Source organism: Paramisgurnus dabryanus, chromosome 1, assembly GCF_030506205.2.
Source record: "Paramisgurnus dabryanus chromosome 1, PD_genome_1.1, whole genome shotgun sequence".
NCBI classification, from domain to species: Eukaryota; Metazoa; Chordata; class Actinopteri; order Cypriniformes; family Cobitidae; genus Paramisgurnus; species Paramisgurnus dabryanus.
Window position 1 is genome coordinate 36,114,622 of NC_133337.1, and position 17,374 is coordinate 36,131,995.

General features: G+C 38.6%; 1 protein-coding gene across 1 annotated transcript in view; it reads right to left on the reverse strand.

Annotated features, from left to right (window-relative positions):
• snd1 (staphylococcal nuclease and tudor domain containing 1) overlaps window positions 1–17,374 on the reverse strand; it is a 195,323-nt gene that overhangs the window by 56,340 nt on the left and 121,609 nt on the right. The window contains exon 17 of the mRNA XM_065268696.2: window positions 16,716–16,904. Coding sequence (XP_065124768.1) covers window positions 16,716–16,904 — 189 coding nt within the window. The remainder of the gene's footprint in view (window positions 1–16,715; window positions 16,905–17,374) is intronic.

Sequence of the window (17,374 nt, forward strand, 5' to 3'; positions counted from 1 at the left end):
TAGTGTTTATTATAATTTTTATATATTTAAACATTATATTACACACTGAATATTGCTTACATGACTGCTCAAATTGCGTACAGTAGTTAAATGTATAGATTGCTAAAAAATACCAATTTTGTCATAATTAACTAACCCTCATGTTGTTACAAACCTGTATAAATTTCTTTGTTCTGCTGAACACAAAGGAAGATCTTTTGAATGAAACAGAAGCACCATTGACTTCCATAGTATGGAAGTCAATGGAGCTCAAAAGGTTGCAAACATTGCTCAAAATATCTTCCTTTGTGTTCAGCAGAACAAAGAAATTAATACAGGTTTGTAACAACATGAAGGTAAGTAAATGACAGAATTTTTATTTTTCGGTGACCTAACCATTTAAATGTTTCATTGCCAACGTGTCCCTGTGTAAACACTGCTTTATACATTCAAATCTTGATGATTCGCTCCGACTGTGATTTACCGAAAACAGCAAGCTGTCAGGTGAATGTGACTGGGTAATTTGATTCTGATTCAGTCCGATCGATTCTTGATTGAGTTTCCCATGCGGGCGTGCAGTGCGGTCCCGGCCATGCGCTGCCGTACTTAATAAAATCTCGGAAGCTGACATGCTCTGAGCCGCTTCCCCTAACTCTCGCTCCCAACAAACATTGACAGCACATGAGAAACGCCTCGCTTGCTTTTCAGTTAAAGAAATGGCTCTTTCTGTCAACGAGCCTGTGGCTTTCTGTAACCGCATCCTGAAATTGTTTTGTGCCAGTCCGACGCAGTCGGATTTATGTCCGGATGTTAAACCTATGTGTCCGCAGGGCTCGGGTGGGTCGTCGAGAGAGACTGATGGCATGGGACAATAGAGGAGAGGTGTGTGTGATAGATGCTTAAGGGTTTTAATGCAATGGCCCACTACAACTCTTAAGGCGATGAGATGTCAAAGATCCAAGAGACAAAAACATGAATCATACCTGCAAACTCAGAAGGGCTGAAAAAGGTGACACATTGTATACGCGCCCGCACCCCCCCCCCCCCTTACTATTGTTATATAAATATGGTAACAGTTTACAATAAGGTTCATTAGTTAACATTAGTTAGCTACATTAGTTAACATGAACTAATAATGAACTGCATTAATACAGCATTTATTAATCTTTGTTAATGTTAATTTCAACAATTACTAATACTTTATTAAAATCTTGTTAACATTAGTTAATGCACTCTGAACTAACATGAACAAACAATTAAAGCTTAAATTTGTATTAAGTAACATTAACAAAGATGAATAAATACTGTAACAAATGTATTGCTCGTGGTTTGTTCAAGTTAGTTAATACATTAACTAATGTTAACTAATCAACCTTATTGTAAAGTGTTACCAAATATTCTTACATTTAGGCCAATCCTAAAAAAGTTATAATCTAAATATATCAAAAATTCCAGTATAGAGTCCAGTAGGTTGTTACAGTTAATATACAGTAACAGAAATTTGCATATTAAAAACGTGAAGTTGTTCATTTGAAAGATTAATTGAAAACACATGTAGTAGACGTAACACCACTATCTCACATTAAGTGCACTACATTTCTTCAGTCATGCATCCCTCTTAACAGTAAATACATTACAGCATACTTGATTTAATGTGAGGACAGTGAAATTGTACACTTATTATCAATCTTATAATGTACTTAAGTTACTCAGGCAATCAGTACAGGACATCGCTGGTTTATTTTGGCTTATAAAGTAAGTTATATCAACCAGCTCAGGTTAGCTGATAAAGTAGCATCAGAGTAAACATTTGTGCTTGCCTTTGAGGTGCGGGATGGCCCTCCAGCAATCGCGCATCACTTTTGTTTTGATTGTAGCATCACATGTTTAACAAAGGGTCCCTTGACAGAAGCAAATGTGATATGCATCCATATGTTTGCGCTTTATCTCTTCTCTCAGACCAGACGCGAACTTTTCTCTACAGTTTATGGCATACGCAGCACGCAGATGTCCCGCTACGGTGGCTCAACGCAAGCCATTCAGCATTTGACATCAAAGTACCGCGAGACCAGACTTCTCCATATGTATTTGATTCGCTCTCGCAGTATTTTGATATCATAGGATTGCCCTGCGTGGCGCCAGATGAAGTCCCTCAGTTGTGTGTTTGTGCGTACCTCGCGACCACAGATTCTATCCATCTTCACGCTCTGACACTTTCGTCTCGTTTTTATTTGACGAATAAACAATGTAGCGAGTAACGTTAAGTGTCATTTCAAATGTAGTGGAGTAAAGAGTACAAATACCCAATCAAAAATGTAATTGAGTAGAGAGTAAAAGTTGCTTATATTTTTGATACTCAGTACAAAGTACAAAGTAGCCAAAAAAAACCTTAAGTACAGTAACAAAGTACATTTACTTAAGTACTTTACACCTCTGCGTGTGATTCACAGAACAAACGCACGCACAGAAAACGCGCTTAACGTTACCCCTTTCTTTCAGATGTGAAATCTATAAATCGCAAATTATCTTGAACTAGTATGCATCTGAACAGTAAGATTTCCACCTTTAAACGATGCCTAATTAATGCCATTGACATATAAAAGAGCGCATGTCAATGTTTAAACCCTTTATGAGCAGCAAGAATGGCTTATATTTTCAAAAACCTGCAGCAATCGGACAAGCAAAAGTGCCTCAAAGTGCCTCAAAACTAACCTCAAAACAAACGTCAGTGTCAATAGCGGTAGCGTGAAAAGTTTAATCCGCGGGAAAGCTGATGCAGCCTTTTAATAGAAGCTGCTGGCAACGCAAAGACCCGCCCTTCACGTAACCCCATTTGTTCAGCTCCCATCCATTGACCAATCGGCTATCCTAACCTTAACCACACTGTGATGACCTCACGTGATGACCAAAGAGCTTTTATTGTTTTTGTGAAACAGACCGCAGTAGGTTTTTGAAACTCCCGTTTATGGGAAGTTTAGACCCCCCCCCCAAAAAAAACAAAAACTCTTCGGATCTACATGATTCACGTGGATGACCTTTTTCAATTCAAAACGGCGATTTTCGCCGAAAAGCGACTAGTTTGCAGGTATGAATGAAGGCACCCGAGCGAAAAAATGTGCACAAAAATACTATACATCCACATTCAATGACAGATTTGGACAGAGAATTGGATAAATGAATGTAAGATGACAAAACAATGGAGAGATACAATAAAGCTTAACTTTCAATAAAATTATTAACACAGCAAAAAAAATGTACATGAACACACATGTAATGAAAGTCAATGGGACAAGGTATTTTAAAAGCTTAAACTTGTATTTTTCCACCTAAATAAATTTTTCTGTACAATAATGTTATATCGGAGCTGGGAGGCAGAATTTGCTACATGCAAACCGTCACTTTAAAATCGTTGCATGCTTTATGCTGAATAAAGCATGCAACCCAGGCAAGGTTAGTAAGTGATTCCCTTACTCTACTTAGTCTCACGTTAACACACATAATCAGTTTATTTCTGTTTCACTTTAAAACCAGTGTGTAATTTAACATTTATCCATGCACTGCAATCCCCTGCTTCAGACTATCATTATAATGCATTGCTACAAACATGCTATTTGCTGGTTTTCACAATCGAAGATTTTGTGTTGCAATCGATGCCATAGATGCACCTGACAAAGCTCAAGTTGTATCGAACCAAAAACGAATTTTCACCAAACTCATCAATTCAATACTCAACCCATTACTAATGCAAAATGAGATAATGGCAGTTGAATCTCTCTGAGTCAAAACAAAATCTCTTACAAACGGAGCCCACTCACAACACATTTGCTCACAAACAAAGCACGTCACATAAATCAACAAGCAGAGTGAATAAAAGGCGATGCTTTGCAGAGAGAAAAGGAACAAGTGAGAACCCACAAGAAGGAAAAGGATGGAGAGAAATTGAGTGAATGCAGTTAGGAGAGGAATTGGCAGCAGATCTAAGAATAGCCTCTCTCTCTCTGCACAGAAGATTTTTCGGAGCAGGTAATAAAGAAAATTGATGAGCCGTTAGCTGTAGCGTTAGCTGAATCCCCAACCTTGGATCTGCTGGCTTAAACTGTCTACTGTGCATCTTCTAATGTCTATCATACAAGAAAGAGGAATATAAGAAGAAACAGGGAGACTAAAGTTTGCTTTGAAAGCTTGGCACTCCTATTTGTGACCCTGGACCACAACAATCATAAGGGTCATTTTTTTAATAAGTAGGCTTTCCATTGATGTGAGGATAGGACACTATTTGGCTGTAATCTGAGGGTGAAGAAAATAATAATAATAATAATAATAATAATATTAATATAATTTCCTAATGACTAATATTATTATCCTAATTCTAATATAATTGAGAAAGTAAAACAAGCTTTATGAAAGGACAGTAGCAACCCAGCAAGAAACAAAAATGTAGCATTTAGTTGTCAGACACGAAAGGACGTCCCACCGTCAAAAAACATCAAACACCCAGTGAGGAACGCCGGCGCTCTGCAAATGTTACTGTGTGCGGGAGGGAAGGTCCACTCTTTTTAATTACTGTCAGGCGATTAGAGAGGACACCTGAAGCGACAGCAGAGTGGGGGGGGCGCTAAACGTTTTGGCGGTGGAGAGTTTGTACTCCCAAAAATGAGCAAATGTCAGCAGGCTAGAGGGAAATGCCATGATTGTGTGTGTATATGTCTAATTCCAGTAGGAAGAAGTATGAAATGCAGTCTTGTACATTGTGAGTATACACACAGACACACAAAAAATACACAGACACACACACGCACGCGCACACAGCTGGATTAAAATGACAAGCAGTTTAAGCATTCTGTTTTATCAAATCCCCAGGCTTCAATGTTGAGGAACTACATTGAATGAGAAGAAATATCCTATTTGTGTTTAACTTCAAAACTAATGCTACGAATTTTATAGTTTAAGTGCAAATAATAGACATTTATAACAATTTTGAATGACATTTGGTACACAAGTTGGGCAATATAGCTAACAGAAATCATGACATAACAAATTGTGCTGCAATGAGAATTAAATTGATTTAAACAGACACTAATACACTACAAGATTCAGAAACCGTTTCTTTCGCAAAGCCATAAGACCGTTCAGATACATTAATGTGTAATGTTTTTTTATTCTAATTAGGATCATATTATTAGCATTTTTTAAAATGTAATATATAAGATGTAATAGTTATAAATAATATTATTAATATTTATAAAAAATATATATTTATTAATATAAATAATAATGCATAGATTTTTATTTAAAATATATTCTAATACATAATCTTTTGTTATAAAAAATTGTATATTTATTTACAATTACAAAGCCATAGAACCGTTCAGATACATTAATGTGTAATGTTTTTTATTCTAATTAGGATCATATTATTAGCATTTTTTTATGTAATATATAAGATGTAATAGTTATAAATAATATTATTAATATTTATAAAAAATATATATTTATTAATATAAATAATAATGCATAGATTTTTATTTAAAATACATTCTAATACATAATCTTTTGTTATAAAAAAATTGTATATTTATTTACAATTACAAAGCCATAGAACCGTTCAGATAAATTAATGTGTAATGTTTTTTTATTCTAATTAGGATCATATTATTAGCTTTTTTTAAATGTAATATATAAGATGTAATAGTTATAAATAATATTATTAATATTTATAAAAAAAATATATTTATTAATATAAATAATAATGCATAGATTTTTATTTAAAATACATTCTAATACATAATCTTTTGTTATAATTTTTTTAAATATTTATTTAAAATTACAATATTTATTTTTAGAATCATAACAAAAAGGCAACATGTAATTTTCCCATAGTTTTGGTTAACACAGCAGACCTATTTATGAAACACAAAAAGTTATACTTTGAAGAAAGATAAAACAGTCCATTCTGATTCCATGTTACTTTCTACTTGTCCGAGAAATGACGGCCTGCCCTTGACATCCACAGTGTTTTATAAACAGCAATTTGATAAATGTCTATCAACAAAGCAAATTGTGAATAGTGCAATAAAAATAAAATTGCATTGCCTGCATACATCTTCAATTTAAAAGACTCTCAATGTCAGCAAAACCAAAACGGGAAAAAACCTACTACCACCAACTCGGGCAATAAAACGGCTTCTCGTGGTCTGTGGCCTCCCCGGAGGGAAAAACGTCCATGCAACTGTCCTTCAACCCTACTTGCATTAAGAGTTCCTCAAAGGATGTGTTTATGAAAGAGAGAGAGACCTACAATATATGCAGGCAGATTTAAACAATCATTAGTTTTCTCTCCCTGCGTATTCAAGCATGTGTCCGTGCACGGTAATGCTATTCAAAATGTCATATCTAATTACAGTCAGAAGAGACACGCACACAAACAATTTTCGGTTTCTGCATCGGTTGACTTATCTGTCGGGCACACGAGTAGATAAAATATCCATAATGCCCATCTACAGCCTCCACATCGCCGCCTTAAAGGATGTCATCGAGGAAACAAAGGGTCTACAGAGAGGCCAAGGACACACGGTGTCACAGCTGCACAATCATGCAGTATATATATATATGCATTTATTGTCTGTGGATGTGAGTAAGAAGTGCAGCGTGAGCTAGATGTCTTGCAGATGCATGCAGATGACTGAACATGGATGGATGGATGTCTGCTGACTTCTGTGTTCACGTGGCCGGTCCATCACAGCTTGCCCATATATGCTTTGTGGAGGAAAATGGTTTAATAAACAATGACTTTTGAGAACTAAAAATGCTGAAAGGTTTATGCGAGGATTAGGTGTGGGGGTACAGAAAGAGGATTGAACATATCAGCTTAGTTTAAAAGCAGAATCCTCACTACGAAAGAAAAATAAATATATGTAAATGGTCTGCTGAGGTGGGTTAGCAATGGCAGACTGCTGAAACCGCATCCCGAGATTTGCGAGAAAAATGTGCAACCCCCACACAAAAGCTATGCACTTATCTGTGTATGTGTGCTTATAAGAAATCCTGGCCTGCCTTCAGGGCTGTTTAGCATTGCTTGCGTGTGTGCATGGAGTATTTTAGATGACCCAAACCCTTATCTATGCAGAAATGCACGCATTACATAATCCATGAGGTGTATGCAATAGCCCTTCTCAGCTTTTATCTTTTGAGTGACAAGAGAGATCTATTTCTGCCTTACACTGAGGTAAGCACGAGCATGCCCTGCAGAGTCCAACACTAAAAAATATATGTCTTTGTGAATATCTACATAAAGATGCAATGCCCATGATACATTGCATTTCTATAACACACATCCACTGCCATACTCCTTGTAAGATACTAAGCACTATCCAGTCACATTCACTTAACACATTAGTGTTTTCTGTCCATTTTAAGTGAGAAATCACAAATAAAATTACTTGTGGTTCAGTCATCCAGTATGGATCAATCGTCCATGCATCAGCCGATATATTGTCTATTTCTACATCATTGCATTTGACTCCGATAGCGAAATCGCTCAAATAATGATGCTCCGATATCAGACTACTCCACATCTATTTCTGGCCAAAGTCGGCAGCTCTGGTGCGGATCCGGCCCGGAGTCATCTGCTGTCTGGGTGTCGCCAAATAATGATGCACTTCACTAATGGCGCTTTTCTATTGCATAGTACGGGTCAGGTCATGTCAGCTCACTTTACTTTGGCTCTGTTACCTTTTCCATTGAGTTTAATAAGACTTCAGATTTGGAAGGTTTATAGGCGTGTCGTTATATTTGCGCTGCCTACTGCTGTGACATCATACAAGTCAGTCGACGCACTGCCGTGCATAGATGCGGACGTATGCGTTGCGGATGTGCTGCCACATACTGCATGCCTGGAAAACACTGGCATGGTTTTCCTAATTCTCGGCCTAGGGATGTTTTTCACAGCTAAAAGGGAGTTTGGGAACTAAGCACAGATGACAACAGGTTTGATTAAGGTAAAGCTAATCTTGGATGTGGCGATGAAGCTGATAATGGCGATTCTAGCAGACTAAGCAGTGGTCTACCAGTGTTTTCACGTCAAGTTTTAGTATCAGCTTAGCTCGCTTGGAACCTCAACCAAGGTGATATTTAAAAAAAATTATCGGGTACTATGTACTGTACCCAGTGGAAAAGCCCCAAAAAGCGAGCTGTCCCGACCCATGGGGTGCTATGCAATGGAAAAGCGCCATAACAGATACAACGCCTAGGCAGGAACAGATTCAACAGATACGGCATTAAACTCCACGAGAATCGCTTTGGAACAAATACTTGTGTAAAAACAAAGACATATGGCCTGGCAAAGATAACTTTCTTATTAATGTATATGAAACCAGAGCTAAGTGTCAAGACGACGCTAATTAGTTCTCATACTAAAAGTGAAAGAATTAATTACTTTTTGTGGGGTTTGTTGACACAGAGACACCCAATTTGCTTCCCTGCCAGCCAAGAACACTCGGGCGCGTAAACACTCAATTAAACTTTTGTTTCGCAATGGAAAGCACTCTGAAGATCTTTATTAGCACATTTGCAGGAACACAGTCAAGGGTAACAAGATCTGCCAAACTTTTAAGCACAACAAAACTTCAAATGACTTCAAAAATCGTGTGTGTGTGTGGGTTCGAAAACAAGTAAACACTACAAGGCAGCGTGGGGGAGGTTAGAGTTTGAGTACAGAGCGGATACCGAAAGAGGTTTCGGGATGGATTACACTCATGAGGTGACCTCAAGAAAGCCTCGGCGGTGCCTCTGTTGGGGAAGCACTCTCACGATTACGTGGCAGGGAAGACTGCGGTCGCTCATGAATGCTACATGAGAAATAGGAACCACAGAGGTTTCATGAGTAAGCAAAAAGCTTTTACTTGTTTGTTCGTGAGTCACGCTGCAAGGCGTTTTGTTCAGATTTGGCATCGAGAGCACTTGAGGAAACTTCGCAAGGAACCCGAAAGGCAGAGTAGGGAGACTTAATGTGATGAATTCTATCATATGATAACCTCATGCTCAATTTGACAGGGATTTACTTTAGGAGCAATGAGATGCAATGAAACCAACCAAAGTGACTGCTCTGAATCTGGCTATAAAGAGATCCAGCACAGAGAAAATGTGGGATGGATGTAAACTGGTGATTAGGTGAAATAGTAAAATGCTTATAAAATAGCTTATGTGGGTGCATTAAAGTAATTTGATGGTCTTGGTAAAAAGTAATCCCAATCAGCCAATCTGCAATTGGTTAGACAAACGGGTATTAATGCAAGTTGACCAGTGCTGCTAAGCAATATGGAAACGCAAATAAAAGGCTTGGGTATGAATCGTGTTTATGACACATTGTAGCTGGCAAAGCACTTTGATAGGCGAATACATTTAAATTTTTACATTTATGCAGTTGGCAGATGCTTTTATCCAAAGTGACTTATAGTGCATTCAAATACAGCATTTTCCCCAAGTGTTTCCTGGGATCGAACCTATGACAATTTGCGACCCTGGTTCACAAAACCTGGTCATAAGAGTCAATCTTTAAAATTGAGATGTATACATCATCTAGAAGTTGAATGAGTAAGATTTCTATTGATGTATGGTTTGAAAATCTGGAATCTGAGGGTGCAAAAAATACATATATATTTAGAAAATCACTTTAAAGGGATAGTTCAACCAAAAATGAAAATAATGTCATTAATGACTCACCCTCATGTCGTTCCAAACTCATAAGACCTCTGTTCATCTTCGTACCGCAGTTTAAGATGTTTTAGATTTAGTACGAGAGCTTGTTGACCCTTCATTGAAAATCTATTCAAGGTATACTGTCCAAAAAGGTAATAAAAACGTCATCAAAGTAGTCCATGTGACATCAGTGTGTCACTTAGTATGTGCTGAGGCTTCAAAAATACATTTTGGTTCCCCCAAAAAATTACAACTTTATTAAGCATTGTCTTCTCTTCCGCGTCTGTTGTGAAGCGCATGCGCGAGAATAAAGTCACGTGACTGCAGTGGCATGGATGACGTGTTATCTGGTGCGCCCCAGCTGTTTTTTTTTTAGCGCCCGGGCTTCGTTTACAGTGTGAGGGAGATGCACGCTGTAAGTTTGGGGAACAAAAACTTTGCAAACATGTCTGTGGATAACACGTCATCCACGTCACTGCAGTCAAGTGAATTTAGTCTTGCGCATGCGAAGACAATGCTGAATAAAGTCGTAATTTTTGTTACTTTTGGACCTCAACACATTCTAACTCACCCACTGATGTCACATGGACTTCTTTGATGATGTTTTTAATACCTTTCTGGACATGGACTTGGTTGAAAACCTGTTTAAATTTCTTTTTTTCTTGCTGAACACAAATAAAGACATTGTAAAACAATTTTGTAACAAAGCAGATATGGGGCACCATTGACTTTTCATAGTAAAACACAAAAACACTATGGATGTCAGTGGTGCCCTAGATCTGTTTGGTTACAAACATTTTTCAAAATATCTAATAAATATCTTTATTATCTTTTGCAGAACAAAGATATTTACATCATTATTATACATAATGACAGAATGTTCATTTTTAAGTGAAAAGTCCCTTTAAGAAAATTTCTCAATAATGATTGGTCCACGAATCTGGTGTTTGGATGCAGCCATATTTGCAGCCAATGCTTCTAGATCAGACACATGCCATGTTTGTTGCACCGCTTTAGCCGGCCAAGTCGCTCTTGTGGTGGAGCAGGCCTTAGCGCAAGCCTCTGGGGAGAGTAACAGTGTCTAATTGGATAACTCTTACTGTGATTCACCACAGTGCTCTGGTTGTTCCTGCCTGACACAGCCTGCCCTCCATTTGTTAAATTAGAAGGCTACGGTGACAGCAGTGAGAGGAGCGAGGAGCAGAATGGAAATACATATATAATCACACACTTCCTCTTTAGTGCCATTTCGGCACAGCACCAAATGCTCAGTTTCTAAAACACAGTAAGCTATACAGAAGCAGTCATTTTAGGTATTATAATGGCATGAAACGTCGAACAACTTGCATTTAAGCATTGCAACAGTGCATTCAATGCATACATTTTTATAAGTATGCGTGTTCCCTGGGGATCAAAACCATGATTTTTGCATAACTTGAGTAACTTAAGCATGACGTGTGCTTAGCGGTGGATGTATTTATCAGAAAAAAGGCAAATCATAATGAAATGTCACAAGCTTAGTGAAAAAAATAGAAATGTGAATAATAAAAATGTGAATAATAAAAATATTAATTACTACTGTCAAGAGAGACATCCTTAAGCACAGTAAGAAATTCCATAAATTTAAAATGATCGGCTAAACAAGGTGGGATCTGATCAAGTTTGCAGATGCAGACCAAACACCTGAAAACTCCAAAATAGCATCTTTTTCTCATCAAGTGCTCACATAACCTTATCTGTGGCATGTATGTAATTATCTTGTCTTGCTTAATAATATTGCCATGGCAACAGCCAGTGCTTCGCTCGAGTCTGGATCTGAAAAAAGCCGAGCATGATATAAAAACGTTAAAACTTCATTTAGGCCACTTTACTGGTAATAACAGAGAAATTATGATATATCCGATGGTTCAGGGAAGTCAAATTTCAATACTTAATCGCTTCCACTAGAGGAAATTAAACGAGGGACCTTTAATTAAAATGCATTGTGCAACATTGAGAATGCGAGTCGTAATAAATGCAGTAAGCTGTGTGATTTCATCAAGATGTCAAATATTAAAATAGGCTTAAGCAAGTAAATTGTTAGCGGCTGCAAACTTCACTAAGAGCTGCAATAAAATAAATAAAGGCCTAATAAGATTGCAATAATAACGTTTGCTAATATAAGTGGCATGAGTGTAAAAAAATCTAAATAGTGAATTAAAGAAAAGCTGTTGTTTAACAAAATATCACAACATTTACCATCAGAAGTGCAAAAAAATGCAGCATAAAGTTGAAACAAATTGGTCTTGCAGGTAAATTCAACCTACCATTTTAAGTTTTGAAATGTGATAGGTTGACATAACTTATAAAAACAAGTAACTTCAATTGCTATGTTGAAGTAAAATGAACATTTATATTGATTTGATATAATTTTTGGACAAAACAATTATGTACAAAACCCCAATGCATTGACAGGTGCAGAACAGTGCAGTGCCCTAGGGTGACCACATTTAAAATGCCCCCCAAAATAAAAAAAAATTAAGTCTAGTCATTCAGGGGTAACTTTTTGTTATTAGGAGCACTGTAGCCCCTGACTGAAAATTTTAGGAGTGCAAGCTAAAAAATTAGGGCACACCTTAAATCAGCTTGCAATGCGATTATTCACGTTTTTCCCAAAATAACGCCATTACTAAAAAACACTAAATAGACTTAACTCTATGCAGTTGCTGCACATGTCATTATGCACGACTGATGAAACTTTCAGAATAGGAAGTTATGGACCAAAGAATCATACACAAACCTCTTGACTAATTCTAAGAATAAGATACATATACAATAAGTTATAGAGATGCGTTGACTTTTCCCAGCTTGCTAGACCCATCTGTAGACTTAACTGAGCGCATGGTGACACAAAACGATTGACGTGTCATGCAAATATGCGGTAAAAACCCGATCGTGCATTTGGTATTTTTGTCACGGGTGCCCACACATGCGCCAGCACTTGTAAAAACCCTGCTCGCGGTGTGTCAAAAACTCCATTTGGTCACAGTCTGGAGCCCTTGGTCTCCCCTCTATTGCTTAGTGCCCCACGGCACTCACCCAAATCCCGTCTATGCATAATCCGGCCCTGTGTAGCAGGAGTTAACTTTAACTAAATGCAAGTCTGACAACTCAAGATTCAATAACCTCCATCTGTAATCCTTACCTGACTGCACATAAAACAGTACTAACTTTTGAAGTTTAAGGAAATACACTTAACCAAAATATGTTTCCTTTTGGTCCTTTAAAGAAAGATTCCAATTATTATGAGAACATCTTTGGGTTTGCTCAATAAGTCTCTATTTTAATAGTCTGAAACTGGAGAGCTGCATAGAAAAATGCAAAACTGTTTCTCTGCTGGTTAACAAGAAAAGATTTGGCTCAACAAAACACGAGGGCACCCAAAATATTCTTTAGATGAGACATCCCAATTAATTCTCTTTAGTCCGAACACAAGAAGAGGATTCTTTGAGAGCATCCAGACAGATGCAGACGACACGTGGCGGCGAGCTGCATTCACCCACCGTACGAATTTATCGAGCTTAAATGTCACAAGCAGACGGCTGCCCTTCTCAACCCCTGCGGAACGCTGTCACGAGCGTTGTAAAGCACACGAGAGCCCGGGGAAGCTATTAGAGCTGAAATCAACCCCCTGGTGATGGAATTATGCCCCAATAATGCCAGAAAAAGGCAGGAACAAGCAGAAAAACGAGTGACTGTTGGAGCAAAGAATGTGTGAGCGGAAAGACAAGCGCTGTAATGTTCTGAACAATGATGTTGATGATAACCTAAGGGAGGATTATAATCAGCCACTGGCCTGTCCCAGGTTACGAGAATGTTGGGAAGATCAGGCATGGCTTGGCAGGGGTAACGGACATCAAACGCCAATGAGTCCTCATCTTGAACAGGAAGCCAACTACTAAGATTTGCACTGTCATACGCGTGTTGTAATTACAAGTAGGCTCTTTTAATAGCATCGTTGAATATGGGTTGGCTCAGTGCACACTGGGATGTAAACCGCTCTCTCATCAGCAGCCATAACCCTGTTGCCCAGCAACCAGAAGAGTTCTAACATCTCCTTGCAGCAAATGTTTACATATTAGAGCGGCGTTGGCACCGACTGCACATGATGTTGAGAGGAACTTATAAATGGATTCCCTCAATCTACAGGGAAATTCAAATCAAACTATGTGATGAAAGCATGCAGGGGATCGTGGCACCTGAGGGCATTTCTGTTCGAGAGCTTCAGTTTGCATAACTTTCATTGCCCTATCTTCTCAGAAAATCAGGAATAAGTGAATCATCAGCTCCTCCTGTAATCCAAGACTCTTGTTTTGTGTAAAGTAGGTTTGGGAAGACGTCTTTCTTCATTAACAATAAAATACTTTTGGGAGGTGGAAAAAGGGGTGCATTGCAAACCTAGTCTTGCATGGGTGGCTTTGTTGACTTCTCAGCATAGATTCTGGTCCACATCCCAGAGTCACAGCCAAAAGCCACCCAGTTAAATAGGATTGAAGAAGGATTGCCATGCAAACTGACCAACCAAAGTAATATTCTCTACATACAAAATAAGTAAACATCTCTGATCCAAATAGTTTCAGAATCTCTTGGATATCTTTCAGGAACATCCAGTCATGACCCCCTCCCAGAAAAGTAGAAGTCAGCCAAACTTCAAGTCTACGTCTGGACTATTTGTGCGCCGCCTGCGGTGCAACAAACGGACAAATACATCTTACTAAAAAAAGTATTGATCCCAAAATCTAATCCAAGGTCGATAAAAATTGCGAAACCTCAGACAAGCAATATCAAAGCAACCAAAATCCAAGTTAAGTTAGAAACACCTATACTCCTTGGTGCTTTGACTCAATTTTACAGTCATACCACTACTGAACCTATTTTCGTATTTCTTTCAGTAGAAAGCAAAGCACAAACTTTTAATGAAACCTGACCAACACCTCTGAATATATTTCATTACAGAGGCTTTCGAACCTGACACCTGATACAGCAAACATCTACCACATCCCGATCCACAGACAAGAGAGCAATAGAGAAAAGAAACACTTCCCAGCGCAAAAATCCATCAACACCTAGCTCTGGTGAATACAAAGGCCATCGAGACAAAGAAGCGCTACCCTCAGCTTTGCTTTTTGACGTCCACAAGTCCTGAAGGGTTAATTATCTCCATTATCAAGTACGGTCTGGGAATTTCAAGCACGAGACCTGACATCCAGCGCCTCAGAACAAAGAGAACAATGCAGCTGTCTGAATCATGGGTTGCAATAGTGTTTTCCTCTTCAAACAGATCCACATCTGGGCAGGCTCAGGCTGGCAACCCTCGGCGAACAGCCAAAGGGCCGGATGAGGAGAAAACCAAACCAAACTTGTCGTCTCTGATTCACTGCCACCATTGCATTCAGTCAATCTGACCCATTGGGAAAGCGACAGCATTGGAAGTAAGGGTCAAAGTAAGCTTTCCGGAAGGTGTCAATTTAAAACACGCCACAGTCTGTTTACAGCGAGGTGACACTTTGGCAGTAAGGTGTGGGTGCCTGGGTGTATCTCCAAGGGAGTGTAAACAAGGAAGATTGACTTTTTACGCCAGGCATATGTTCAGTCAGGCGAGAAGATCTATGGATGCTCATTTCAGGTTGATAGCTTCAGTTTTGCTCACAAATGTATAAACCCCTTGCAGTATTTGCAAGATGTTTATCTTTTTTAAAGGCACATGAAAATTTATTTCATGACAGATTTATATCGTACAAGACAGAATGAGCAAATGCTAATATCCACATTATCCTGTTATTTACATCTAGTTGTTTTCCCTCTGTAAGAAGACTTTTGTGACTTTTTTTTACAAATTTACCAACCTTGATTATCTTATGTTTGAGATGCTATCTATTTTTTTTAACTTAACTATCTTACAAGGTTATGTAAACTTATGAGTACAATCAGCTTTTGAAAGAGATGTGTCAATGGTTTCGGTCTGTTTGAGGTAGTGAGAGAAGAAGAGAGATAGAAATGATAAATTTAACTAGGAGGATGGAAACATGCTCTTTGCCACCTTGAGCAGTACATCATATTGCTTTCAGCACAGGGCCGTTCTCACTTTCTCGCCAAATGAGTGATAGAGGACAGAAGAAACAGCTGGCAGGACTGTGTTTGTCCACCAGGGCCGTCACTCCTCGAGGGCCGTTTCGCCATAATGAAAATTAAGAAAGAGATTAAGATCCGGGACGAAGAGGGCTTCATCAATCAAAGCTCAGTGTGGAGAAGAGGACAAAATTGATAGTGCCCGAGACGGAGCCCTGTGGTACCCCCGAGCCAGAAACCAATTCATGCAGCTCCCACGGTTTTTGGAGGCTCCGAGTCCATTTGTTCTGCCTGAACTAATGCAACATGACAACAGATTTGTGTATTGTCTTTGTTCACATACACGCTGTATGACAGGTTATGGCCTCAGCACAAGGCATGCTGGACAGAGAGGACAAGATATTTATTATCGTAGTGAAGCTGGAATAATAAGTGATTAATCTCATTCCTGGTCAGATGTGGGCCAGAGAAGTTTTGTTATGGAGAGATTTTTTTCTGTTCTCGGTTCCAAAACCTAGTAAGATGCCTTGATGTCTATGCTCTACATTGACAGCTACTTTCAAAGGCAGAATCCTAATTATAACAAAACAATGTACATAAACAACAACTCCTTACAAAAATACAAAAAAACGCTCCTAAGGTTGCTACTGGAGCATGTTACCCAGTTAATAATGCTTCTTAAGCATAATAATTATACTGAACTGCATTTAGCATAACTTATAGGTACACATTTCCCTTGTGTAGCACACAATTTAAAAAAACAACAAGAGTAATACACATCATACAAAACGGTAGAGTACAGGAAACTTGTCTAAAACTCTTTGAACAAGACAATGCACAGCTTTGTTGCTTTGAAACGCTGACTAGCTAGGCAACTTGCTAGAGTTTGGAACAGGGCTTGCAAGAGACAAGGTATTTCCAACCAAACTGACCTTCTCTTTCCTCTCTCTGGCGGAGTCCTCTGAAGAAACAAGGGTTTTGTAATAGGCGCTTCGCTCTGCGGTGAAGTGAACTTTAGACAGGGCGTTCTCCACAAGAGCAACTGAAAGATTCACGCCCTCAATATGAAGCCAGCCGATGAAATTCCCAGCCTTGTCCATGTTCTCCACTTCAACTTCCACCTAAAAGAAACAGAGAGAAGACAAAAGTTAATGTACTGTACCTGAGATTAGCTTACTTTCAACTACTGGCAGAAAAAAGGGATCCCATTGTCTAAAGCAGACAGATCACTGGAGGAGAATAAGCTTTCAATTGATGGTCTAGACAGCTCGTTCTTCATTCAACTCGGAGGGATTTCAGGATACTTTTCCCATCTTATAAACACACAAACACACATACTTCCTCGACAGTGACATCACTGCTGGGCACGTCTTTCTCGCACAATTAAACACGAGGTTGAGATTCAGCCTGGCGCTAACTTTAGCCTGACATTCTCAATTAAAGCAGTGACACCGGGGAACACGCACCACTAATATATTACATTCGTCTCCTAGCACCGAGGCTGTTTATTGGCCAGTGATCAAAGGAGGCAGGCAAGGACAAAAAAATATATTTTTGAGAAAGACAGAGATGCCAAGAGAGAAGAGAAAGG